Source organism: Channa argus, chromosome 6 (genome assembly GCF_033026475.1).
Source record: "Channa argus isolate prfri chromosome 6, Channa argus male v1.0, whole genome shotgun sequence".
NCBI classification, from domain to species: domain Eukaryota; kingdom Metazoa; phylum Chordata; class Actinopteri; order Anabantiformes; family Channidae; genus Channa; species Channa argus.
In genome coordinates this window covers 8838584-8865939 of record NC_090202.1, presented here as the reverse complement: position 1 = coordinate 8865939, position 27356 = coordinate 8838584, and the positions used below count along the sequence as shown (strand labels likewise).

The following is a 27356-nucleotide window of genomic DNA, read 5'->3' as shown; positions in this document are numbered from 1 at the left end:
TTCTGCCAACGGCTTCGCTTGTATTGAAATCGAGAAAACAGATCCTGATTCGGCAGGGAAGCCGTTTTTACGCATGCGTACTGTGGGAAATAATTGTGGCGCATTTGGAGATTTTCGGAAAATAACGCCAGTTATATATGTCATAGCTCTTTTCGTTATAAGGAAAACTAAGAGTGGCGTTATAAATATGTTAAAATCGTTATATTTTTATTTGCAAATATCAAAAGTGGAATATTTTACTAAGCGAAATCTAAACAAAACCTGTTTTGTGTTATCGTATTTGCTACATCAGCGTTTGAACGTGCTCTCAAAGTTTGATATGTGTAATATGTCTGAAATGTCATTATGTCCACTTCCGCTGCTCTGAGGATTAGGAATTTACTGAGAGCACTTGAAGGCAGCACAGTGAAGGAACAGGAAATGAAAACTGTTTTGGACATAGACGCTTTGCGGAGCAGACGGTGAGTTTCAGCGGAATAGTTGTCGCTTAATATAACTTTTCAAATTGTGTATAGCGTGTCCGTAAGAATACAGACGTTAAAACGGAGACCAAATGGTAGATGAGAGTGGCCGCTATAACAAAGTAGCGGTCGTAGCATTTGGGAGTGCCAAGTTGGAATTTACTATCCTACATTTCGTTATAGTGGAATTTAGTGAACTGTTCCCCTCCAAAAGCCAATAAATACTGTTTGAAAGAAAAGCCAAATAATGTTGCACTTTAAACCGATTCACCAGTTAACGTTAACTATTGCCAAATGGAGCTCTGCCTATTAGGACGCGAAAAACGTATTTGCCAGTGCACAGTGTCCGTTTTAACTATGCTTATTCCACGCGTGAACACTTTAACGTTGGCTCATTATCGCACCGCCGAAGGACACCTGGTATGTTTGAATCTGGGCGCCACATCGGCTGCAGTCTGCCACTGTAAATGGCTCAGGTTTGGGGGACGGTTACACAGATGCACAGCCTGAGCGCGACACTAATAAAGTGTGTGCGTGTGTGTGCGCGCGCGATGGGACAGGGTGGGTGCTGGCAGAAGGCCTCCTATTGTTGCTGCGACACACAAACACACACCTAAATAATCCTGTAATAGGAGATGAGCCGCTTTTTCAGTACAGAATCAGCTCCTCACAAACTGGCTGAAGGGGGAAATTCCTATTAGTTCAGCCTCTATTAATAGTGAAGCACTAATAACACACGGGGCACCTGTGCAGTCTAACGCCACCCACCGCAAATGTTGAGCCAAAAAGTCCCCGTCGTTTATTAGGCATCTTTTAACATCCTGCTCTTCTCATCCTGTGTAAAATCCAAAACTTTAGAAACACCTCTTAACTTAAAAAAAAAAAAAAGGTAAACCTTTAATATAAAAATGTAAACAAACTGGAAAAAATAGGAAAAAAGCAGAACTGAAGGGTCACAGAATTTATAAACCACTATGACCATTTCAAAACATCATGTTAAAGTTGAAATCTCAGTAGGTCAAAGTATCAGATATAAGCTGATAAAAGTTGAACTGTTTCCTTATATACTGGTCAGGCCAAATGAAAAGCCAGTTAAGCCTGAAAAACTTCAAAGGCAATTATTTGATGTCATTAAAGCAATACTTTATAAGTATAATCTTAAAAGTATAAAAGATATTTAAAAAGCCATTAATGTCCTTTTTATAAGCTAAACGTTTTGATGTTTGAACGGTGTTTCTAGCTGAAAGTATGCCGAAGTAGTTAGGCGCCAAAAATGTCAGAACAACAATAATAAAGATTAGCATATAATCATTCACAGTAGATAAAAGCATATGTGTTAAGGTTTCTTCTAAAAAGCGCCTCAAACGTTTTTCAAGTTTGAAAAATGACCTCAAACGTTTGAAAAATGACCTCTTTTTGTTCCAAGCTTCTTGTGTGGACTGTGAGCTGGAAAATGTTACTGTACGATATTTGTTGTAAATATTGGCTGGAAAAGACCTCTGACCATATGCAAAATGAATATTTGGGCCTTTTCTACTGCTTATATAGGTTCTTGTAGAATTTAAAGATTAATTATATTAGCAGGAATGATGGTTACATATAGTCCCAAGTAACTGAAAATGTGATAAAAAAGTAAGAAAACTAAAATCATGGAATTTGGTTGCCTAAATAATTTAAAGCCATGATGTCCCTTCTGGTTTTCATTTATAAGTTTTATACTTATACTGGGTTTTTTTCTGTGTAAACAATGAACTTGGGGATGCTCAGAAATGTGGTCTAGTACAAAGTTAAGCTAAAATTTATGACTGACAGTTGTTTTAAATTGCAATAGACTGTACGGGTGTACCTAATGTAGTGGCCACTAAAACAAGTTTATGACACTAGTGCAGTCCCAGGCTGAAGGGGTTGTGATCCCCCCCAATTCCATAACCCAACGAGGGCTGCAACTAAATATTACTTGCTTATTGATTAATGTTTTTTCTTGGTCAGTTTGTCTATAAAAGCTATGTTTGGTTACAAATGTTCAAATCACCACAGATGTTTATTCTACTGTCATATGGCAAAGTAAATGTCGAATTATTGCTCATGACAGAAGTTGTCTCAGCCTTTCTGTGCCTTTTTATTTTTAAGTAGTCACCAGGTTATATTCACTTTACGGTTTTAGCAAGTTAATGTATTTTGCTGAACAGGTGCAACACACAGGTTTTCATCCATCCTGCTGTCCTGCCAGATCGTCTTCTTGCTAAACCGTCAATCCTGATCCTGCACTCTAGTCTCCACTATGGACAACCTAGAGGAGGACCTGACATGCTCTGTGTGCTACTCTCTGTTCTCCGACCCTCGAGTGCTGCCGTGCTCACACACCTTCTGTAAGACTTGCCTGGACAACTTGCTCCAAGTGTCTACCAACTATTCCATCTGGCGACCGATCCGCCTGCCGCTAAAATGCCCTAACTGTCGCAGTGTGGTGGAGCTGCCTCCCTTAGGCATAGAGGCACTGCCTACCAACGTATCTCTGCGGGCCATCATTGAGAAAGTAGGAGAGAAACACAACTTCAAGTGAAATATTTACCTATTGACGACCTATTAGCCTGCAGTTGCCTTGTTGGCTTACAGGTAACTTTTCTGCTCTTTGACCTTGTCCTCATCTTTCATTTGTGTTTGCTTACGTTATGCCAGTACCAGATGGTCAGTGAACCGCGACCCCCCTCCTGTCAGGACCACCACGGGCAGCCTCTGAACATATATTGCATCCAAGATCGAAAATTGATCTGTGGGTTGTGTCTGACTGTCGGGCAACACCAGGGCCATCCCATAGACGACCTCCAGGCAGCTTTTATCAGAGAGAAACAGACCCCAGCGCAACTGCTGGCCAGACTCTCTGAGCACAGATGGGCACAGGTGGGGTGTTCTCTCATCATGGCCAGTGCCTGAGTTGGAGGAAATTTCATGTGGAAAGATACTATGTAAATGATGTCTGTCTCATTTTTAATCAGTTAAACTTAATATAGTAATAAAAACACATGATGCCCCTTTGTTAGGTGTGTGAGCTGGGGGAGCAGCTGGAGCAAGAGAAGACCCGCTGTGAGGGGATGGTGAGACAAGACCGACAAGATGTAATTGAGTTTTTTCAGATGCTGAAGTTTGTGGTCGACAGGAAGAGACAAGCCTACCTGGAGGCTCTTGACAAAGCAGGTGCAGAGGTGTTGCAGGCCTATGACCCGCTCATCCACAGGGTGAAGGAGCTGCAGGTGTGTTTCAGGCTGTGATGAGGTTTTTCTTGCGAGTGTTGGAGTTGAGCACACAGACAAGATGTGTTAGCATGGACAGGAAATTTAGAGTTCTAACAGATTTAAGATTGTTCTGGAACAAGTGACAACATAAAATCAAAGTTGGACCATTTATTACACGTGTCTGTTGAAATTAAACTTGTCATAGCGCATGGAGGATGGTGATATCATAGATTTGTGTTTATAACTCAAGACGGAACAGTTATTTGATCATCAGATTGTATATTTATTTTTTGGCAGTGGTCCCATTATGGTGGAACAAGCCACCTAACTGCACACTCAACAGTCAAAAATGGTTGACATAAGTCTCTTCACTAAAACTAAGAAAAAAATCATTTTCCTATCTTCATCTCCTTGAACTCACAGGATGAGCCGAAAGGACAAAAAGAAAAAATCTCTTGAAATGAAAACATTTCTTCTCTTAGCACTTTGCTTTAATGTTTCCTCTTTGACTTAGAGTCTTTACTTTCACTTGTAAGTTGCTTTGGTTAAAAGCGTTTGCTAATTGACTAAATGTAAATAACTGTTATTGTTTTAGCTCCATTCTTGTATCTTAGCCCTGATCGAAATCTTGATTCCTTCAGGAAGAACAGTTGGATCTGGTGTCCCTTGGCTCATCAATCGAGGAGGAGGCCTCACCGCTGGTCTTTTTAGAAAAGGCGCATCTGTTCAGAGAGAGGGTGGAGGAGTTTATTAAAACCCCTCTACCCTCAGTGATAAAACTCTCCATGACCCCACGGGCAGCAGAGTACCTTCTGCAACACTGGCCCACTGTGACCATTGGGAGCATAGAGGAAGCGCCTGTTCCTAAGGTGTGCTGCTGTACCAGATGTGGCGCCGTGGAGGCCCAGGCCAGAAGGGAGGAATCCGTCAGCTGGTTCAAAAAGCTGTGGCAGAAATTGCAGCTTACTTCGCCTATGGTGCTATTACTGCGGCTGCTGCTGCTGGTGGTACTGGTGCTGCTGTGGGTGAACCCGGGTGGAGGGGCCTCTCTTGGCTTCTCTTTACTGTTTCGGTTCATACAGTCGGTCGATGGTCTGGGTAGCGAACTCTTCACATCTATCTGTGACACGGCGGAGTTGGCATATTCAGTCATGGAGGCCACTGCGGAAAAATGGAGCACGCAGCTCTCCTCAGCCGGGGAAAAGGCTGTCCAGCAGCTGACAGCCATATTTAAAATTGTGATTTCCCACTAAAACACTGAAAAAAAGTGGAACCTTAAACCCTTCACTTTTATTTGATGCGCAAAGTCTCACTCTCCTTGTACTGCAGTGAAAGACATTTTTTTAAATTCTTTTTAATACACAATGAAAAATTAGTAAACTAGTAACTAAATAGGGAAAATTGATGCAACAAAGAAATCACAATAAAACTGATAGCAAATTTAATAAAGTACAACTAAAAACATTGAATAGAAAAATGTCATTTAGTTTCATGTTTACGTAATATAAATGTGAGGGTGGATTCTTTTTTTCCTGGTCTCTACCAAGATTCCACATGGTCTCATGCAGACCTGGGTAAAGATGGGGTAGGACTTTTTCTATGCTTGAGAACTATACAGACACTTTAAATGATCATGTTTCCATTTGATGCATATTACTTTAAAAGTTTTCTAAAGTAAAGCTTAAATGTTACCTTGTGCATAAACTATTGTCACTATTCCCATCATGCAGTGGGGCATTTCAGCTACATGTGTATCTCCTTACACACAATTCTTTAGTGAGTGGAGGAGCATGTGAAATTTAGAGCCTGCTAAGATGATCCAGATACACAGTGGACCTGACTTAAAAGCTTCCAGAGATCGTGTTGCAGTGATGCTGAGTTCCTGCCTTCTGCCTTACTTTGCCTTTAACACACCCACATTTAACAACCTGCAGTGAACTGGTTATTCCATCAACACAGAGATGGATGCTTTATTGTGCTCTTCCTAACTAAAATGGCAAACTGATATACAGTTTGGGTTTTCGTGGCTTTTGGGAAAGTTTTATCAGTTCTGTTAACCTAATAGACGGAAACACCAGCTCAAGTTTTTTTCAGTTACCCAGACCTTTTGTAGTTGTTGGTATTTCATAAACTCTTAATTCCAATGTTTTCAAATGTGAAGGCTTTGTTGTACTTTTATTTTACAATGTACAGCAGTGTGAGGTGCAAATCACTTAATTTTGTAAGGACTTCAATTTACTGGTGGCTGCTACAGTTGTCGTGTCTAAGCAGAGTCTGACCCATGTGCATATATTACATGGACCAAAAAAAAGTTATATATACATTATTTATGTGGGTATGTTTTATCATAGAAAAGTTAGTATTTTTCCCGGTTTGATTTATCATTAAGATATTTAGGTTTATGCACTTCACCTAAGGAATCTACAGCCTCCAGGTTAAGATTTGATCACATTTTCAAACTAAGCAAAATGCAAGAAAGTTTTAGTGTTTCAGACTCAGTTTAGTTTCACTTATTTATTTGAAATTGTTGCAAAGCCTTAAATACAAATGTATTTGAACCCTTGTGGTTATCGTTTATTTACATATGAATGGCAATGAGAGTACAGTAAGAAAAAGATCTCACCAAAAATCCTTTTATTGGTTTAGAAAGTAAAAAGAATAGCAGCTGTTCATTGTAAAGAACAAGAATAAAAAGATAATATTTACATCGTAAGAGAAAGAGCAAACAATTCTTAAGATTTAAGCAGTGACCGCTTCATGCTCCTTGAACACAATGGTTTTGGGGTTGATTCCCACACTCTTGGTGGTGTTGTGAGTTTTGTAGATGCCAATGAGACGATCAGCGATCTCAAACATGTTGTTTCTCAGGGAGATGATAATGAACTGAGCGTTCTTTGTTTGCTCCTGCAGAGATGGGAAAAGCAGTAAAAATAAATGACTGCTCTGAGGAGACACATTTTAATTTTAATTAAATATTAAAACAGCAAACAACAGCAGAGGTGCCGTCAAATTTGAATTTGAAAGGAGCCTTTGTCCAAAAGCTCATAAAAACAATGGCACACTGGAGGCAAACAGTTAAAGGCTTAGCAGCTCATATTCCTGAAGTTCTCCATTATTCCAATGTTACACACAACACAGACTCTGCTTTCACCAGTCACTTGTTACGGCACAGATTAGCTCCACAGTTCTGAAAATGTGCTAATGCAATTTAGCACGTCAAAATCATCAACTGAATTCGTCATCTTACACGAAATTTTATCTTTGGTTGCTACTAAAATAAACTCTGAACCTGAGAGATCTTGAAGCCACAGCTTTAACACTTGACCACAGAGCTGCCTTGTCACATGAAACACAGGTCCATACTCACATAGATGTAACAGGCCACAATTGAGACGTTCTTGAAGTCGAGAGCAGCATCAATCTCATCCATGAAGTAAAGGGGTGTGGGTTTATAATGGTGCAGAGCAAACACAAGAGCCAAAGAGCTGAGGGTCTTTTCTCCTCCAGACAAATTAAAAATCTTTTTCCAGCTCTTCTTTGGAGGTCGGACACTGGAAAACAAGGAGCAAAATCCGATGATATAAATCTACAATATATGGGTCTAACGGGAACAAAAAATGTCAGGGAAGCTGTAGTTGTGTTTTTTTCTTTTTCAATTACCTGAACATGATGCCCTCAGAGAAAGGGTCTAAACTGTCCACAAGCTCCAGCTCTGCATCACCGCCCAGCGTGAGCATCTGGTAGTTTTCCTTCAGCTTGTTCGTGATCATGTTAAATCCAGTCATGAACTCGTTGAGGCGCTGTTTGCGCAGGTCCTCATAGGCACGTTTGAATTTGTCTCTCTCTGTAGTGATCTCATCCAGCTGAGCCACACGCTGGAGGTAGAGCTCCTCCTGAAAACTCACACAATAACTTGTTTAAAAAAAAAAAAAAAGTGTTCCTCACTTTAACCCTTTAGATTAAAGCATAATAACAAAAACAAAACAACACCTTTTCTCTCTTTTTGAGTCATTTTCTAAACTATAATTATCAACAACACTAACAAAAGCAGTAAAACCAGCAATGAACTGCCTCTATTCAAAGGCAGCCTGGATTAGCTTATTTGTGCTTATTGTTCACCTCTGAACAGATTTTGCCCCACGTGGTCTGAATCACCATAATTACATCTTAAATGATGAACAGTTGACTTGGTTGCTTTAGTGCACTTTACTAAATTAAAGTCAATTAGGTTACAGACTGAAACATTATTGTGAGCAGAGATAAATAGGAGGTCTAGTTTTAATTGGAATCATTAAAATATTAATTATTAAATGACCAAAGTCATCCTTTAAACATGAGTATTCTATTCAATTGAAATAGAAAGTTTGTATGTAAAGAAACAATTCCTGTTTAAAATTTATTAGTGTATGAACCTCAGGCAAGTGAAGCAAATTGGAAGCATGTTAATACCTTCTTCTTGTACTCAGCGATAGCCCCCAGGTTGGGCTTCATCTGAGCGCACTGGGTCTCTAACGTGATCATCTTGTTGATAATTATGTTGGGATCAGCGATTTCTTCAAGTTCAGCTGCTGTGAATGCAGGAAGTTCCTCTGCAGGCTTGTCATCAATGGTGTGAAGGGACAGTTTTGTGGCCTGAGGATCAGAAACAATATTTAACAGTGACAGGAGAAAAAAAAAAAATACAACTATCTACTCACACATTTACTGCAGATTATCAGTATAAAACAGTACTGTTAAAAAAAAAAGGGAAGACCAATTTAAGTAACATATATATAGCTTTGAGAGAGGTAAGTAGAAAAGTACTTCAAAACAATTAAAACAGGTCTTTTAATTAGGTAACTTCGTTACTACAGATACTAACTTTAAAGCCCATTAATTATCAATTAGGAGTTAAACAACGGTGTTTATGTTGTGTACTTAAGTTGTGTATGTTGTGTGAGGGCGACTGTGGTGCAGGAAGGTAGAGCGGTTGTCCACCAATCTCACAATTGTTGGTTCAATCCCCGGCTCCTCCGGTCACATGTCGAAGTGTCCTTGAGCAAGACACTGAACCCCAACTTAGTTGCTCCCGGTGAGTGTTGGCCAGCTGCATAGCAGCTCCCCCATCGGTGCGCGAGTGTGTGTGTGAGATTGTGAGTGTGAATGGGTAAATAAGAAGCAGTGTAAAGCGCTTTGAGTGAATAGGTATAGGTAGAAAAGCGCTATATAAGTGCAGACCATTTACTAAATAAAGTACACAACATAAACACCGTTGTTTAACTCTGACATACACACATGTTCACACCTCCTTCTGCCAGTGTTTGATTTTGTTATTCTGCTCAGTAATGGTGGTCTCTATCTGCTCAATGCGGAGCCGCACACTGAGGGACTCCTCCTGCAGCGCATGTTCCTGCTTCTGCAGGACCTTTATCTCCTTCAGCACCCCCTGATACTGCTCCTGCACCTCAGGAAGGGCAGCCTAAACAGGAATAGGGAGAAGGGGGAGGACACAGCTGGTCAGAGACTATTCTTCAACAGCAAAACTGTTAAATACCTTACATTAACCACAAGTGGTCAAAATGATTAGCCCTCATGCAACCTTTTGCTTTCAAACTTTACCTGCGCAAACAATCAGCACTAAACATTACTTCTATGGCTTCAATGAACAGGGCTAGTGGCACTTGAACACTTCATTGAGTATAACTGCTCTTAAAGTTTTAGAAAACATTTCACAGTATGTTGCATGATTGCAGGGCACAATGAGACAAAGTTTGTTAGAAACAAACCATTGCATGATTGAAAGTACAAGATCTTAAAAACTTTGGAGATGAAAATAGTCAGAGATGTCAGCAAGAATCCCCAGATCTCTGCACCATGGGCTTCGACGTCGTCCATTGCACATCAAAAGCACACCAAAGTTTTTCCATTTACTTTTGAAACATGGGGTTGAGTTTTTCAAGTCTGTACTTTGAGCCCAAACATAAGCTGTTTGGGAACAAGGATGCGGCTTTAGTTTGGTGAAGGAAAGGGAGATTACTTCAACGCTAAAAACACAAGTTCTGCAGTTAAATGTGGTAGGGGGAGCATTCTGCTGTGGGGCTGCTTGCTGCTTTAGGCTCCTTGTTTGCATGACTGGGATCATTAAGAAAGATTATACTGAGATTCTTAAGAATAATGTAAATAAATCTGCTTGAATATGCAAATCTTTTTTACTTGCAGAAAAAAAAAGTGGCAAAGCCTGCAGCCTTTGTTCTCCAGGAGCGTGACCACCCTGTGTCCACAGCACACACCAACACCACTACAACCTCTGCCAGAATCACGTCACACAGTAGAAAGATAAGACATAAATCACGTATGCTGTACATTTTTGACGTTAAATCAAAATTCTAAGCAAATAAACAAATATACTAAGTAACCAAAAAAAAAAAAAATTATGAACTCACGGGATAAGCCGAAAGGACAAAAAAATACATTAAGTACATTTTCATCATTTATGTAATTCAAATTGTGGTAATAGAACTTCCCAAGTGGTACTTTCATTGAACCTCTAGAAAATATGCTCTATTGTGGTATATGACATTATCAGCATTTTAAATTAACTGTACTTGGATATGACATTTTTGTCATAACGCACAGCCCTGCAGGCAGCTAGGGCGCCTGGTGGATGGTAGAGTACGGGGTTGGGATGCAGAAGGCTGCAGGTTCAAATCTCCCGCCAACCAGGTGTGGCCCCACCCAGCCACCAAGGGCCATTTTGGTCCCGAGCCCAGATAAAACGGGACGGTTGTGGCAGGAAGGGCATCCCGTGTAAAACTTGTGCCAAATCAACGTGCGGAACGTGCTGTGGAGACCCCTGAAGGGACGAGCCGAAGGCCATTGACCTACATGCAATTTAAATGAGGTGGAATCTATTTGCCAACCTATTTAGCAACTACCACAAGAGGCTGTTGTCAGTTGTGAGTCAGGAAGTTTACACCAATGACCAAAAACTGTAAATGTTATGTTTTGTTTCGATTTAGTGCATCAGTGAATTACCACAATCAAGTATATATTTAGCCTTTGTTCTTATGGAAGCAAAACAAAAACACTTTTGGTTACATAGTTATTTACATAGAAAACTTAAGAGTTTTGTTTGAGTTCACAAAAGGGGCTTATTATTTTGACCTTGACCACAAGAAGAGCAGATTGACAAAGTGCTTCCTTGGAGCCGGAAACCGTTGGTACTATAGGCAAATACAGTTGTATGTGTAGAAAAGTGCCAACCTCAGCCTCCTGACAGGCCTTCATGATCTCTCCAGCCTCATCTTCCAGTTTCTTCAGTTGCTCTGTGAGCTCAGCTATCAACTTTTCATTCTCCTGCAGCTCACTCTGCACACGACTAACACTCTCCTCACACTTCTTTAGGTTCCTGTACACAAGAGACGAACAGAAAACATTTACCCAATTCTGCCAAAATAATTTCTGAGAATGTACCCCCCAAAAAATTAAATAAATTAAATAAAGTAATTAGACATAGGAAGATCTGAACTGGCCAAAAAAAGTTTGGAAACACATTCATAATCACAAAAGAAAACACCCACCATTTAAATCAAATGGTTGTCAAATCTAATGGCTACATTATTTTTACTCTTATAACCAGCATCACTCACTTGTTGCACCATGAAAAGTGAAAACAAATGTATAAGGCAGCTTATTAACTTTTTACAAAGTTAATAACTAACTTATGACTTTGTTGTAACTAAACATGTTTAGACAATTCTGAATAATTAGCTGAAACAGCATGCATGTCCTTTTTTTAAATAACAAGTTCTTTCAACACTACAGGTAAAGGTTTTATTGCCTTTACAGTCATTTTATTTTTACAATAATCTAATGACTTCAGAATCATTTTCCCAACAAATGGCATCTGCTCTCTCCCCACAGAGGGTCTGAATCAGCACTTACAGTACAACTGCTAATGGAACTTTGGTCACTGAGACCTTATGCCAGATTGATTTATGTCACTGCATATCTTGGTATTCTCATAAATGCATCCATGGCTGAACATGGCCAAATGCAGCATCTCACTCATTTCACATTTTAGATTTGTAATGAATTGACACTGGGCACCACGGTGGTGGAGTGGTTAGCGCTGCTGCCCGACACTGGCTGTGACCTTTCTGTGTGGAGTTCTCCCCGTGTTTGTGTGGGTTTGCAGTGGGTACTCCTGTGTCCTCCCAAGGTTCAAAGACATGCATGTTAGGTTAATGACTCTAAATTGCCCGTAGGTGTGAATGTGAGTGTGAATGATTGTCTCTCTGTGTTGGCCCTGAGATAGACTGGTCAGCTGTCCAGTTTGTACCCCACCTCTGACTCTAAGACAACTGGGATAGTCTCCAGCACCCTCTGTGGCCCAAATAGAATAAATGGTTACAGATAATTACTTGACATCGCTTTTTAGAGAGAATTACAGACCTTAAACATGCATTTCCTCACCTGTCGGCTGTCTTTATTGCCACTTGGGCCTTTGTTATGGTGGACGAGCAGTCATCTAGCTCCTTGTTGACCTTGTCAAGCCTGTCTTGCTGAGCTTTTAGCTTGTGGCTATTGATGTCAACAATAAGGTTGTGGAGCCTTTTCACCTCATTTTCCACCTTCCCAGCCTTGCTGGATGCTGCTTCATAATCTGCCAAAACAAGAGCACACGAAACAATAACCACAAGAAAAATAATAAGGAGTATAATAATAATGAATATGAATTTACAGGAATGCAATTTTAACAATTTCTAACTCATTCTAACACACACACACACACACACACACACACACACTTGACAATGAGCATCATTTTTTTTTTTATAATTAAATTTTTGGAATTGTACCTTTCTTAAAGGCCTCCAGGCTCTTCTCCATCTGTTTCTGTTTGGTCTTGTCTGGGGCAGCCGCCAGCACATTGGCCTCAAGTTCCTTGATCTGAAGTTTCAAATGAGCCTCCTGGTCAGCTAGACTCTGAGGGGAAAAAGATGGAAAATACTCACAAACTTGATCACACAGATTTTTTTAATCAGTTAAAACTGTCACATTGTATCTTTAGCTATGAGGGTAGAGATTATTGTTTGGACCACAAATATGCCCAAATGAGTGGGACACAATAACAACTGAATAAATAGGAGCATTTGCTGTACAGTCATGCTGTTGGAATATTTTTCCAGGGTGTTCTTCATGTCCCGCAGTTGTGGTCGTAGGCGCTGGATGTTCTCCTCCAGATGCAGCTTTTTCTCTTGGCAGCCCTGCAACTTCGACACCCTCTCATTCAGCTTGCTCTCCATATGGTCAAGCTGTGGATAACACATTTAAGTCATCATCACTTGTATACTAAAAGCCTGCTGTGGTCATGAGCAGATGAGAAGTTCTGTAGATATCTCAAAAACACTTATAATCACACAAAAAAATAGACTTACGCAATCTAGCTTAAAATTGGATTTAGAAATCATTTAGGGAGATTGCTTTACTAGAGCCTGTTTCAGACATGAACTATAGAGAATGTCAGGAGGATCGGGTCCTGACATTGTTAGGGGTTTCACTTTCAGACATGTAGCCAACATTGGGAGATAGTCCATGCGAGATGCGTTCTAACTTGTGAAGAAACACTCAGTGTAACTGGACATGGGGATGTGTTTGGGCACTTAAACCAGAGGGTAGAACATGACGCAACAACAAAGCATCAGAAGTGACAGTGTTTTTCTTTGTAATCTGGTCGTTCACCACAGAATCTCATGCTGTTTCTTGAATTTTGAACAATTTCCAGGTCTGTTCAGGAATTTTGTTGTACTTCCAGTTCAAAGTTGTTGTGTTTGTATGAATGAATGAGTTCTTCACCTTCGGGTGTTTGCATTTGCCCGTTTCGTGGCAGTCGCATAAAATGGACGTCCTCAACACGCCCACTTACTCATGGCGAATTCTCCGGAGCATTAGCTCCTCTTTACACAAATGAGCTCGGTTGGAGATAATCCGGACTTTGCACTAGGGAGCTGGCTGGGTAAAATCTGAGTAATGTCAGGACCAAGAGACTTGTGCGTTTGCGTTCACACAGACACCCCCTCTAGATAAAGTCTGGATAATGTCTGAATTCCAGTGCATGTCTGAAAGGGGCTTTAGGGAAAAGAGTAAAATGTTTCCTTTGACAGTGACTAACATCAGCAGTATTTTAAATAGTAAGAATTTAACAATGATGTCTAAGAGTTTCTCTATGTAGTTCTGGTGGTTTAGGTTGTAATTTATATTTAAAATTACAATAATTAAGTGCTGAAAACAGAGATACAAGCTAGTTGCACAAACACAAATCAGAAAATAATTCAACATATTTTGGCCCCTTCTGGTGCCTATATGTTATAATACATCCTATTAATCATGAGCAGGTTTTATTATAAATATTAAATGACATGCTCTAGCACTTAACATTTTGTTTTCATGTTTCAGCTGCTTGTTTGGGTCATACATATCTAATGCCTCTTGGATTTTTTTTGGGTTACAGTTGAAATGGTGGAAATATTACTGTGCATACAGTACATTCATTAGGAGCATAGTTCTCAGACTGTTGTTGTTTTTTTTCTACATTTCATAGAAAAAAAATGTTTTTTCTTTTTTTTAAATTGAAATCAGTGATTCAGTTCCCCCAGGAATTCACAACATTGTGAAGCCCTTAAACACCAGCCTTTGTGTGTTTTAACACTCACCTCATCTTGGGAGACCTCAGTACCAATAGAGGAACCCATCCTGCCCTTCAGTACTCTCCCTCCCCCAGTCATGGTTCCTGTAAAAGGAGAGAAAAATAAAAACAGAACATATGTTTATATCATCTTTATTGAGAAACCCCAAAGTATAGGAGCCAGCAAATGGAGAGAGGAAAAAAAAAAAAAGAAAATGTGAAAATTGGATGACCCACCAGCCATCTCAATTATCTGTCCCTTCAGGGTGACCACTCTCCATCGCTTGTCTTTCTGGAAGGCCATCCTTGTGGCCTGCTCCATGTCCTGTGCCACCAGGGTATCCCTAAGGGCAAAGTAGAAAGCTGGTCGCACTCTCTCGTCTTTCACTCGCACCATGTCAAAGAGACGAGGGCTGTCTTCTGGAGTGCGAACAGGAGCCACGTTCTTTTCCCATACCTTCATCTGAGCAAAGGAAGTGAGAATTGAGACTAAAAAGGAATTTATTGAAGCTATTTGCTACATAGGAAGAAACCAACAAAGAGACAAACAAAAACTTAAAAACAATTAGTGTAAGAGGTTAAAGAGACTGAGGCATTGCACAATGTAGATGGAAACAAAAAACACACAGTTATCAGGTTATTGTTTTACACCAAAAAGCTTTACCTTGTCAAGGCCAATGAAGGTGGCAACACCAATGTTTTGTTCTTTGAGGAATGTGACACATCTCTGAGCCGTGTCAATGGTGTCCACAACTATGTTATCAAGAGCACCACAACAGGAGGAAATGGCCACATCATACTTCTCGTCTATAGCTCCAAGGTCCCCCTAGAGCAAGTACACAAATAAACAGTGATTAAATTATAGGGCTAATATGCCTTGTTTTTATTACAGACAATGAATGCTTTTTAATAACGCACAATCACAATTGCTGTTTCAGCCTTTGCAATTAAATAACCACGAAAGGCTGTCACTCAATGACAAATACATGTACTTATATGAATGTAACAACCGATTCAGGGTTTCTCTAACGTCACATTATAAAGTCTTAGGCACAGGTCCCAAGTGTTTTAGCATCATCATCATCTTAAGCTGAATGAAAGTAAAAAAGGTATCAAGGCAGCATATTTGAATAGATGTAAAAAACAGCATTAAGAGTCTCATGTGCTGCTAGAAAAATCTTAATCTCAAGCAGAAAAGTAAGCAGGCAAAATTAAAAATAATTTTTTGGGCAAACTGTATGAATTGTGTGTGAAGGGTGCTAATCACCAAGCAAATAAAACAGCTGATTAGATATTTCTCTTTACCATCAACTCACACCAACTTGTAATTGGTAGGTAAGCGTTTGCTTTTGTATATCAAACGTACCATTATGAGCAGCATTCAGTGAAAATACAAAGTGTAGGTCATTAGTGTTTCGTCAAATAAACAAAATAAAATAAAGATTTTTAAAGACTGTGTTGGTAACAGCCTATTACTCAAGTCAAGTCAAAAGTAAAATTAACAATTTTGCCTCCCTTTTTTTTTAATACACAGACACTAAAACCAACAATGACTTTTCTCAACTCCCACGGTATGTCTGTCACTCCACAACCTGGATTATCTTATTTGTCTGCGCTATACGCCTATGTTGTTGAATAGCACCACTGGGTGATATTCCAAAAACATTTTTTTGTTAACAATCAAGATATTTTCAATACAGATCTCACACATGCCCATTTGACTAGCTTATGTCAAACTCCTGTTCAAAGTTATGGCGATTTATTGACCCAGACGAGTGGAGTCTTCATCATAGACGAATATGATAATACAAGTTGGAGACTGACAGACTCCAGTCATGAATAGAGGCAATTTATGATTGGTTTTATTTTAAATTATGAAACTCAAGTATCTGTGCATGCCGTAGCTGGTTGGCCACACTTTAAATTGCTGCAGAGTAGCCTTGCACATTAATATAACAGCTTTTTACCAATCTTCCAAAGATGCCAGGGATTCTACCACTCTTCTTCTGTTGCATGAGAGCATCCAGAACCTTTCCTCGACTGCGATTAGAAGACAGAGAGCTCTTGGCTTCATCCACTTTCTGCCTCATTTCCCTTACAACTTCCCTGGTCTCACTGTCCATTTTCATTAGCTGCTGCATCTCTTCCTCATCCTGCAGAAAAAAAGCAAAGGAGCAGTTCAAGAAATGGCTCACATAAATAGCACCACCTACTGGGCAGATTGAAGATATATGAAGCACAGCTCAGTAAGTAGTTGGAAACAAGTTTTGGTATGTGTCAAATTTCAACATAACAACATCAAAACACAGTGGAAGTTCAGTTGTACCTTCTTGAGCTCTTGTTCCTTCTGGGGTATTTTGATTCCCAGGTCTTTGATGGCAGTGCGACGCTCCCGCAATGTGTCCGAAGTGGTCTGAAGAGTCTGCTTGCATGTATTGAGCTGCGTCAGAGCTGTATTGTGACGGCTAAGGTAGATGTCAAGCTCTGACTGAGCCAGGTCCATACGAGAACGGGTCTCATTTACAGCTTTACTGAGCTCCATCAGCTCTTTCTCTTTGGTCTGGAGAACGACAGAGGAAAGGTAGGGTTTTGAAATCAAAGGTGATACTTTACAGAAACAATAAAAAGATGACTATTGAAAGTTAAATGAAGCATGGAACAAACACAGAGACACAAACCTCTTTGTCCTGTTGTAAGCCACTGGTTTCTTCCTTTAGACTCTCCATCACCTCCTTAAGCTTTTCCTCTTCTTTCACCTTGTCCTTCTCCAGCTTTTCCTTTCGAGCTGTTGCCTCAGAGATGGCCTTTTCACTGCTGGCTGGTACACCGCGGATTTCCTCCAACTGAAAGTCGAGCCAGTCAGGAGAATGTACACACATACACAAAAAATGGATGACAAAAGTACCAATCTGGACTCTAAGCAACAATGGCATCACCCATCTAGTTTCGACTTAATCGACATAAATTATTTATACACAAGCTCATCAACCACCACTCCCTTCATTCTTAAAAAAATAAATAAATAAATGATGATCGAATGAGACTTCAAGACATGAGGTATAAAGTAACCAGGTTAAATAAGATCTTTGCCACTTTGTTACAAGAAACTACAATACACATTAGGAAATAGGCCAAAACACACAACTGTAATCAAGTATAAACATATTATCAAGGCTGAGACAGCCCTTGCTAAGACTGGGGGGGTGCCGTGTGTGTAGTCTATGTTTTGTAGGGTTAACTGTGGGTGAAATGTGAATGCGGCTGCTGGGAGTGTTACACAAGCCAGGCCATAGTTGACTACCACACAGCAGAACACTGCTCCCCAGAGGACTGCCTGACTCTGCCCAGCTCCCCCTCAAGTCGTTTCCACACAGCACAGCCATTGTATTTGGAGAAGACAATATTATAAATTTGAAAGAGCGACGAGAAGATATAACTACACTTATAAAGGAACTCTAGGTGTTATTGAAAAAACTGTTCAGTAAGTACCTTTGTTAAAGAAACATTAGTCTAAGAGCTAAGAACATCTCAACAACACACACAAAAAAAATCCTCATGTTACTTCACAGCCCCCTAGTGGCTACTTAAAGACAGATAGCCCTTCTTGCAATGAAATCTAATTTATATTTTGTTTTTTTGTTTTTTTACAAGTAAATTTGTATCTACGTTTAGTAAATTAAAAAATACAAGGTAAGTAGTAAAAGGAAAACTATTCACTTTTTGGTTTAAAATAGTCTATTTTCAGAACAGTTTCTACACAAATTTATATTATCTTTACATTGCCTGAATTTCATAAAAGAAATACCAGGCCAGGAACATTTTAGCTAGCAAGTTGCATATTGCTAACTAATTTATGATTGTAAAGTGTACAAATAAACTGGTAATACACTGGTTAGTACGTTTCTAGATTGTATAAAAATTATCAAAATAACCCAATATACTTTCACAAACATTATAATATAGTTGGTTCTCCAAACTATCAGATTCATGCCTTCACAAATGTTGTTTACTAGGCCTCAAAATAACAGTGCTTGTGCCTTCTATAAGCAACGGAAATTGTATTTTTAGTGCCCATTTTACTTTCTTGGCCACAGGACAAAATAAACAGTAACGCTGGATTGTCATACCAGTGGTGCTTGCTTGTCTTAATGTAATGCAACCTCGTAGTTGTTAATGAGTATTCATTGAAATTATATTTTAAAAAATTGGCTACAGTTTTACAATTTTTCGGACACATTTCATGTCTGTGTTTCAGTGAGAGTATCTACTGTGATACTGTTGAAAGAATCAAACAGTAATATTAAGCTAAATAATGTTGGAATGTGTGTAACAGTGGACCACCATTTAAAGACCAACACACCTTTTCTTTGTCCTTTTCCAGCTGCTTCTGCAGTTTCTTGTTCTTACTTTTGGAGTGTTTAATCTTCTCACGCACTTCAACATCCTGCAGGTCCAGCTGAGTGAACGTCTCCTTCTGGGTCTCAATGTACTTGTTGAGCTTATTTTGTTTCCTGGTGGAGGAAACACACATTTTTTTAGCTACATTCAAGACAGTAAAGTAAATAAATAAATCTTATGAAATATAAGAAATTAGAATCTCATAAATACTCAAAACATATATAAAGTGTAATATGTTTTCAGACTACATATTTTTTCATTTTTATATTTAGAAAATGCAAGTATTTGAGGACAAATTAGATTTTTAGACACAGAAGACTACTGGTACCTCTACACTTGACTTATACTGTACTTGATTCTGAAATTTGTCTCTATACAAAAATGTTCAGGGCACGACAAACCCTGACATCAACAAGAATTATGTTATAGAAGTAGAAAACATAGTAACTTACTAACATTTTACATTGTTAAACAAAAGTGAAGGAAAAAAAAAGCATTACTTCTCCACATTTTTGAGCTCTTGGTTCATTTTGTCCATCTCCTTTGATATTTTAGCATTTTTCTCTGTGAGTTCCTTGGTATCCTCCAAGATCTTCTCTTTCTCCTGCTCTTTATCCACCACACGCTTCTGAAGATCATGTCTAATAGCAAAGAGATAACAGGCAATCCCAATCGAGATAAAACTCAAAACTTTACACATTCAACTGAGAGCTATGGGGTCAAAGACCAGACAAGAAACATGCTGCCCTTGTGAAGATACTTTTTTTTTTTTTTTTTTTTTACATAATAAATAAATAAATAAATATAAATAAAAAGAGAGCATTGGTTCAGCTTTACAATCAAATCTAATGAGGATATATTATTTTTTAATTTAATGATCAGGAACAAAGAGAGAGATGGTGCTATTGTACTCACACATAATATTGGCAAAGCTGACTCTTGTGTTTGAAGATGTCATTCTCCAGGTTGAGGAACTCCACAGCTTTGTTCTTTTCTCCCTCCAAAGCATTCTTCTCCTTTTCAACTAGCTTTACTCTGTTAAGCTAGGGTAGCGAACATACTCCAGTATTTATTTGCACTTCAGGTGACATAACTTGAATAGTTTTTCTTGTTTCTAATCTTGGCAATAGTACACACACACACAAAATTAGTAATATGTCAATAATATAAAATAGCACAATCTTCAAAATAGATAGATGTCCCATACCAACTTATCTTACATACTTCAGCTAAACAAAAATAAAATTTTATTAAAACTTACATATTTCAAACAGTTAGATTTTATGTATGAGTGTGCTAACTGTTTGCATTGCTTTAATGGTTGTTTTAACAGAGAGACAAAATTTCAGCTGTGGTGATGTCTTATTGTCTTATAATCAACACATTTGTTCTGCAAGTTACTCATATTACATGTCACTTGGTCATCAGCAGAAAATTAAAGTTATATTCTATGTACCCTAGATCCATGCAAAAAAACAAAAGAAAAACATCTAAAATAATGTGCACACAAGATGTCTTCAATGTCTAAACTATTCTGCACAAATGCATAGCAAATGAAGCCAGGACACAGGAAGTAAAGTTGGTTAGCTGTCTGTGTGAGCAGATAATGAGTGTATGTCACCTTTTCTCCCCTCTGCTCATTAAGTAGCTCAATGCGGCGGGACAGAGTCTGGATGGGCTCCTTGAGGCGGCATGACCCAATAATGTCCTCCAGGTACTCCAACATGCCCTCATCATGTTCTGTCTGACCTTTAGGCTTCATCATAGCAATCTGCTCCACCTCACCCTAGGTACAGTCCAGAACAGTACAATGACAAACGCATGTATACAGTTATTCTCAGTTAAAATTTTTATATTTTTTAAATATATATCTACATATGTAGAAAAAACATGTAAAACACTCTATAAAAAGGTATATGATGATAGTGAATTTATAATGATGATTCCATAATGCCAGTCTGCAAATACACACAAAATGCACTAAAAATTTCAAAAAGGTCCTGGGCGGGGAAATAGAACTTTCCTACCTACCAAAGAAAAATCAGAACAAGAGAACTTAAAATTAAACCACTAAACAAGTACTAAAATAATTTACTAAAGTAAACTGTTGAATCATCAATTAAATATGCTTAAGAACACTTTAGAAATATCAATGATGTAATTAACCATTATCACCTCATCCCACCAGAAATCAGTACTCATTAAAGAACTTTTGAAAAAAGTTGTACTTTAACATGCACATTGTAACTCATCCTGGATACACTTTGGTTGAATTTCTAAATACTACACAAATGAATGCCACTTGGCCCAAAGTTGAGCACAACTAATTAATGTAATTAATTTAATTAATTAATTAATGTATTTATGGTTGGTTTGACACAACAATTAGGCTACATTTTAAGCATCAAGTTAAACACAAATGCAAAACACATACACTAAGAACTAAGTCTATTTTATTGTTATTTATATTTAGGGGAAAATTGCAACTTGCATATTACTGTTATGTGTGAAAGAAATGAGAAGTAAAAAATAATAATTTTTTATTTTTATTTTTTTAAATCCAACGTTATCCTTGGCTCTGTCCAGTGCACAAAATAGACAGCTTTCCCTTAGCTAAAGGCCTGGAAAAGTGACCTTGGAGAATAAGCTAAAGACTCTTCCTATAGTCATGTAGCCAAACTGAAAATCTTGCATCCAAGGAGTGTAAGAATGGACATGAACATTGATTAAAACAAAACAAAATAAAGGGGTTAGGGGGGTGGGGGCTGGACATATGTAATTAACTAACTAATCACACAAGTACCAAGAACAGACCTGAAACTACTACATACCCAAACAATAAAACACAAACTAATAGCAACAATGATTTAATCAGCCATTTAAATAAAATAACCCACCACCCAAAAAATATATTTTTTAAAGTTATACAGAAACACATTACAATGAAGGTTTTAAAAATAAAAATATAAAAAGCAAACTAAATGCTTACAGTATTAAAGCCATGGTAATGAAAAGGTGTTTGATCCAGCCACACTGAAGCAGCACTGCTAATATTGGGGTTGGGGTCTGTTCTCACACGCCAATATTTACGTGCTGCTAAAGCGTGGCAGGCACATGGGAAAGGAAGGGGAAGGGAGATCCAACCTGTCCCCACTGGTGGGTCAATCCCATTAAATTGTACAGCAGTACAAAATATGTTCATTGGGTTTAACAATAGCCAGTGACATCCAGGTCCATTTAATAGTAATGTATTTTTCCTTAAAATTCTAAAGCAGCAAATAATGGTTCGCACCTTGTTCACATTGTTTCAAACCATGATGCGCTGCTATAGCAGTCTAAGGGCTGGCAGAGGGCACATCCTCTCCTTTTCCAATTCCAGTGCAACAGGTTATTCTCAAACAGGCATGGCTTTAAGGTAGCCATGAAATTTTACTCAAAGAGGACGGGGGAATGGGTAGAAAACGAAGAGCAGGATATCGGACAGAATGGGATGGTCACAGCAAGTAATAAAAAAGGCAGAGATAGAATTGCAAAAAGAAGGTTCATTAAAAACAAATTACAAATACCTGTAAGATTAGAAATCTGTTGTGGTCTAAGTCAATACCATGACTTCGGAGCAAAGCCCCCACTTCTTTAAATGTGGCTTTCTTGCCATTGATACAGTAAGCTGAAGAATTGTCTTTGTTGGCAGTCCTGGAAACATAGAACTTGCTGTTGGGGATGACTTCGTAGTCATCTCCTTCCTGGCTCAGAGGGGGAGGGGCAGAGGACACAGCAGCTTAGAGTGCAACAGTTTAGGTAAAACAGCTTTACACATCAAATGGTAATGCTCATAAAAGTGACAAATCTATAGAGGGTGGTTAGGACAAAATCCCACATTAATAACAATTAGAAAAATGACTTGCTTAAAAAGCATAGATCCAGGCTGGCTACAGTAACATGTAAATAGTCCCAATTAATATTGAAGTGTATTATATATATAATTTTACATTTACTAAATTTAATCATTTATGATGATGAACTTATAAATATGCAAAAAGGCAGGTCATTGGCCTAAATTCAAGCTTAACAGTTTAAGCTCTGAACACCATTTATTTTTAAAAATGCAAGTTTTTGAAATATCAGATTGTAAATGTTGCCTTTCATAGAATGATGGCAATCTTATATATTAGACTTATATATGTACAGGTGTGCAAAGCAAAACTTACTCACACCCCCTTTGACAGAACAACTATTAAGCCATTTTTTATACTAAGGTCAGTTTTCAAATGATTTTGTTATGTTATGTAAAATTATACTTAAAATTATATTATAATTGCCACAATACAACTATTAACTAACTTTGAAATTAGAATCAAATAAGTAGAGCGTAGTCATTTAATAAATAAAAATTGTTCAAAATATGACCGATCTATTCCAGCACAATATGAATTAACTAATGTGGGGGTGTTATAACTTCCATGACTGATTTTAATCTTTGCTTAGTCACTAATGTGATCACTGCATAGCAGTATTTTCTCTTGGGGACTGAGGGAAAAAAACTGAAACTGAAGAAAAATATCTATCCCCCAGAAATTATTTAAAAACAAACAAACAAAAAAAAACAAACTTTGCAATTCAGCCTTTTTTTAGTAGAGACTAGAATGTGTGTAGTGTGTATCATTGTGACAGGAATAGACAGATAGAAATATATACCTTATCAATAATCTTTTGAAAATGCACCTCCACAGTACAGCTTTGCACATCTTTGTGTTTATCAGAGCTGTGAATCAGCACAGAAAGCTTTTTTGATCTGATCTTCTGAGCTCTGTATCCAAACACAAAGAGCATTGAATCTATCACATTGGACTTCCCACTCCCATTTGGACCAATGATGCAGGAAAAGCGCTGAGAAAAAGTTTGGACAGGAGGAAAAAACAAAACAAAAACGTTAAAAACCCCAAAAAACAAACAAACAAAAAAACAAAAAATAAAATCAACAAATAAGTAAAACAAATGATGCATAAAAAATACAGTAAATGTCTATATACCTATATTTCAGCATAATGGCATGATTGTGACTGATCTGTATTCTGAGTGGGTGTAGTTAAGATTTATTTTAATACACCAATATTTGCATGGCAAAGGGGGTGAAAATAAATCCCAAAGAAAGTCATAATGTAAAGAAGTCAGCATACCCTTGTGATATACCTCACTAAATCTACATCGATGAGTGTGACTTTTTCCTGTTTCAATTTTTAGGTTCAATAAATGTTAGAATATAGAAATGTTCATAATGTTGTAGCATTTGTTTTTTTGTCTACATCTACAAGCCGACAGCTGCATAGTATGAAACTGAAAACAATGAAAGTGAGAAAACATGGCAAATAACGGTAAATCTGTGACCTTAATTAAACATATTGAAGTGGTTCCCACACAGGTCGTACATTTGTAACCATGTTTGGTCGTACCTTGTGAAAAGGCCCCAGAATCTGCTCGCCTGCATAAGATTTAAAGTTGCGATTAACTAAATGTGTTATCATCAGGCGGGGAGCGCCCGGTTCATTGGTCATTGCTGGGGGCGGGGGTGGAGGGATGCTACCGAGAATCTCTTCCAAACTTCGATTATCAACCACCTCGGCAGCTTCCCCCTGAGACGGATCTGTGGCACAAAGAAGTACAACTTTTTTTATTCCTCTGTGCGAGTCGTTTCAGGTGGGGGGGGATAGTGGTGTATGGGGGAGGGGTAGAGGAGCACAAAAAACAAAACAAACAAACACACACAGGCAGCAAGTTACAAGAGCAGTGAAACAACAACTCCCGAGAAAGTTAACAGGCGTTATTTTCCTTTGTTCTAAAAACATATCGCAAAACAGAAAGACTACGGCTTCTAATGGACGAAGCCGCATTATTATACAAACGCTCCCTGCAAGAAGCGTTGATACGTGAGAGTGGATGCGCCACATTCATTTCGTCGATAATAAATAGCTCAAGTGTAAATTTCGATCACCAACGTCACATTTTCATTCATGCTGAACTGCACCCGAAACACGGGGATATAAATTCTTGTTTAGTGGTAATGATATGCAACGTAAACCCGACTATGTTCCCATCACATCAAGCCAAAAGGACCTGTCCAAAATCTATTGTGCTCACATGAGCATAAACAAGCTAAAGGGTCGTTTTTGTAAATTACAATTCTTGCAGCCCGACAAAAAAGTGAATCATTTCAACATATTCTAAAGAATACAAACATCAATCAATGCCAAACTGCATCTTAAGCTTAGCATAGAAATTATTTAATGCCAAGTTATAAGTATAAAGCTAAACACCCGTTTGATCTACTACATAAAAACACTTAATTATCAGATAGGAGTTACCTTGTTTGCTGAGAAGATCCGGGAAAGAAATAAACTCGACGATACAAGAACATCTTAAAATTCCTAATGCATTTATTGATGACTGGCACTTGAGAAAAAAAAAACAAATCAGCCATTCTAACTACGTGTTGAGATTTAAGTAAGAAAAAAAGCTTCACAGCTGTGCCAATTGGCCACTGCCGTTGCAGCGATACACGCAACGCTATTGAGTGAGCGCAACTTATTTAGATTCACAGACACCAAAACACCCTTTGTTACTTGCCAGTTGTCGGCGGTGCCTCCTCTTGGCCATTGGAGTTGGTTTCTTGAGGGGATACATCCAGCTCGTCTTCGGAGTCATCCCGAGGCTGCGACCCTTTCCCTCTTGACTTGGCGGAGACAGATTTGGTCTTTGCAGTTTTAGATGGCATTATTTGAAATCTGAAGGAGTCATTGGTAAAAAGGAATATCCATGAGTCTTTTTTGCGCCTGTCAATCTCTCAGCTCCACTTTCAGTCGCTCACAGGCTACCCTGTCAGGTTTTAATCATTACCACAGTCGGATCTCACTGCCGCCTATCTAACTGGTAGTCGCTATATTTTTCCTATACCATAGCTGTTATGGTCAACAATGGATAAAGTAACAACATGCATTATTGATCTGACAAAGATATGCCAAAAAGCTGTGTCCTTTATCGTGAGATGAGATAGCTGCCAATCTGGGGATGATTAGAGAGAATAGTGTTGCTATTCTAGTGTAAAACCCAGCTAATTTTTAAAAAAAAAATGCAATCCTCTGAAAGAATCATTTTAGTTGACCTGCACCTTTAGTTGCCATTTTATTTGTCCGTAGCATTTTTGATTGCTAATAATCCTTTGCTATATGGGACGGAGGAAAACAAAGTTAACGTAACGTCAACTCAATTCAGTTATTATGCAAATAGCTAAGTTCTCTTTCCACAGCTTTTAGTCTAGCCTAAGGTTAGGTTACTTGTCCATTACTGAACAGACGCAGCTAAATAGGTTGTCTGGTCGGTTACGAAGATACAACTTCCTAAATTGATAGGTCTTCAAGTGACACTAATATTAACTTGCATCCCCCAACTTTTATGTTGGGGGCGGGGGTGTAGACGGGGCAGTCTAACACACTAACGTTAGCTAATGGGAAAGGACATCCTCTGCTCTGTTAGTTAATAGCAACGCTATCGTACATTCGCCAAATACGCAACGTTAAACAAGGCTGACTTGGCGTAACGGTGGCATTTACTTTACCACGTTACTTAGCTCACGTTAACGTTAGCTGCCATAGCTAAGTGGCCTAACGCTAAGCAACCAAGCAAAACTAGCTTAAGCTAGCACAATGGCTAATTGTGACCATCACACTTAGTAGCTTCGAATACGTGTGACGTTAAAACTACGCTGTACTGTTAGTCCACGTTATCTGAATTGAAATGGGTACTAGCGTTAACTATTTGAGCATATATCTGTTGTTGGCCAAGGCCAAAGTAGCCTGCGTTTACTAGACAAAGATACTGCAGTTCAACGTTTAGTTGGCAACAATTTTAAAGTTAACAGTAGCTTGTACAATCGGAGACATTGCATGGTATTAAGAATCTATGTGGGTGCGTCATCGAGAAGGCAAATGTTAAGGCAACTCATTACAATACGAAGTACTTTAATGTTAACACTGGCCGATACGATTTGCAGTGTAACTAACAGTTAAGGGTAAAAACCGACGTTAACGTGTTGTTTGTGTAAACTATTTTTTTTTCCAACGGACATTAACGTTTACATCTCAGCAAATAGACGGAACCCAGTCATTACTCTCAGCTAAAGTATTTTTTATACCTTCAAAAATGCGCGTGCGGTCTGTCAAGAGTCTTCCTTTATGGACCAAAGAACGATTTCAAAAAAGCGTTCGTCAATCCAAAGTTTGGCAAATATATTCCACAAGTTCAGTCCCGTGTCATTCCGAGTCTCTCTCTAAATTGAAATCCCTAACTTGTAAATGGCGCCTAAACTGTGCTGTCGAACCAAATTCGTTACAAACTGACGCAAGGCACCATGGAACGTTCAAAGGGCAGGGGGAAAAAAAACACAAAATTCAAAAAAGGGGACGAGGCCAACTCCGCCTCGCTCCAAACACACCATAATCATATGACCAAAACATATTTAGCAGCAAACACACAAAAAAGATTAAAAAATCTTTACACAGTTGTACATAATCTGGAATTATGTCAGATTCAAAGGCCAATGTTCTT

At 38.6% G+C, this 27356-nt stretch overlaps 2 protein-coding genes across 5 annotated transcripts; one reads left to right on the top strand and one right to left on the bottom strand.

Annotated features, from left to right (window-relative positions):
* The first annotated feature begins 73 nt into the window (after positions 1 to 73).
* Positions 74 to 5385, top strand: trim59 (tripartite motif containing 59). Of its 3 annotated transcripts, none has more exons than XM_067507849.1 (5): positions 74 to 461; positions 2692 to 2997; positions 3141 to 3362; positions 3503 to 3712; positions 4336 to 5385. In XM_067507849.1, exons 2-5 carry the CDS (start codon positions 2743 to 2745, stop codon positions 4945 to 4947), a joined length of 1299 nt encoding a protein of 432 aa, XP_067363950.1. In that variant the 5' UTR covers positions 74 to 461; positions 2692 to 2742; the 3' UTR covers positions 4948 to 5385. The 3 variants fall into 3 exon arrangements, with proteins under 3 accessions (XP_067363950.1, XP_067363949.1, XP_067363948.1); XM_067507848.1 differs by having other exon boundaries at positions 2651 to 2997; XM_067507847.1 differs by having other exon boundaries at positions 74 to 2997.
* Positions 5386 to 6313: 928 nt separating this feature from the next.
* Positions 6314 to 27142, bottom strand: smc4 (structural maintenance of chromosomes 4). 2 transcript variants are annotated; one of them, XM_067507843.1, is made up of 24 exons: positions 26944 to 27142; positions 25380 to 25537; positions 24209 to 24399; positions 23454 to 23645; positions 22325 to 22501; positions 20380 to 20544; positions 19674 to 19801; positions 19259 to 19399; positions 18721 to 18871; positions 17039 to 17203; positions 16687 to 16920; positions 16328 to 16513; positions 15025 to 15186; positions 14598 to 14823; positions 14389 to 14465; positions 12838 to 12990; positions 12535 to 12661; positions 12149 to 12338; positions 10937 to 11081; positions 8979 to 9152; positions 8144 to 8326; positions 7355 to 7587; positions 7062 to 7245; positions 6314 to 6598 (listed from the first exon to the last, which is right to left on the bottom strand). In XM_067507843.1, the coding sequence occupies exons 2-24, from the start codon at positions 25525 to 25527 to the stop codon at positions 6434 to 6436; spliced, it is 3897 nt and encodes a 1298-aa protein (XP_067363944.1). In that variant the 5' UTR covers positions 25528 to 25537; positions 26944 to 27142; the 3' UTR covers positions 6314 to 6433. The 2 variants fall into 2 exon arrangements, with proteins under 2 accessions (XP_067363944.1, XP_067363945.1); XM_067507844.1 differs by lacking the exons at positions 25380 to 25537; positions 26944 to 27142 and adding an exon at positions 25118 to 25312.
* Positions 27143 to 27356: the final 214 nt, after the last annotated feature.

Bases quoted from the DNA above. Each gene is read 5' to 3' on its own strand.
- smc4 (XM_067507843.1), bottom strand. From the start codon at position 25,527: ATGCCATCTAAAACTGCAAAGACCAAATCTGTCTCCGCCAAGTCAAGA. The intron at 24,400-25,379 runs GCAAGTAACAAA...TTTGTGCCACAG, and splicing joins GGAGGCACCGCCGACAACTG to ATCCGTCTCAGGGGGAAGCT. The intron at 8,327-8,978 runs GTGTGAACATGT...TCTGATCCTCAG, and splicing joins TCAAACACTGGCAGAAGGAG to GCCACAAAACTGTCCCTTCA.
- trim59 (XM_067507849.1), top strand. From the start codon at position 2,743: ATGGACAACCTAGAGGAGGACCTGACATGCTCTGTGTGCTACTCTCTG. The intron at 3,363-3,502 runs GTGGGGTGTTCT...CCCCTTTGTTAG, and splicing joins CTGAGCACAGATGGGCACAG to GTGTGTGAGCTGGGGGAGCA. The intron at 3,713-4,335 runs GTGTGTTTCAGG...TGATTCCTTCAG, and splicing joins ACAGGGTGAAGGAGCTGCAG to GAAGAACAGTTGGATCTGGT.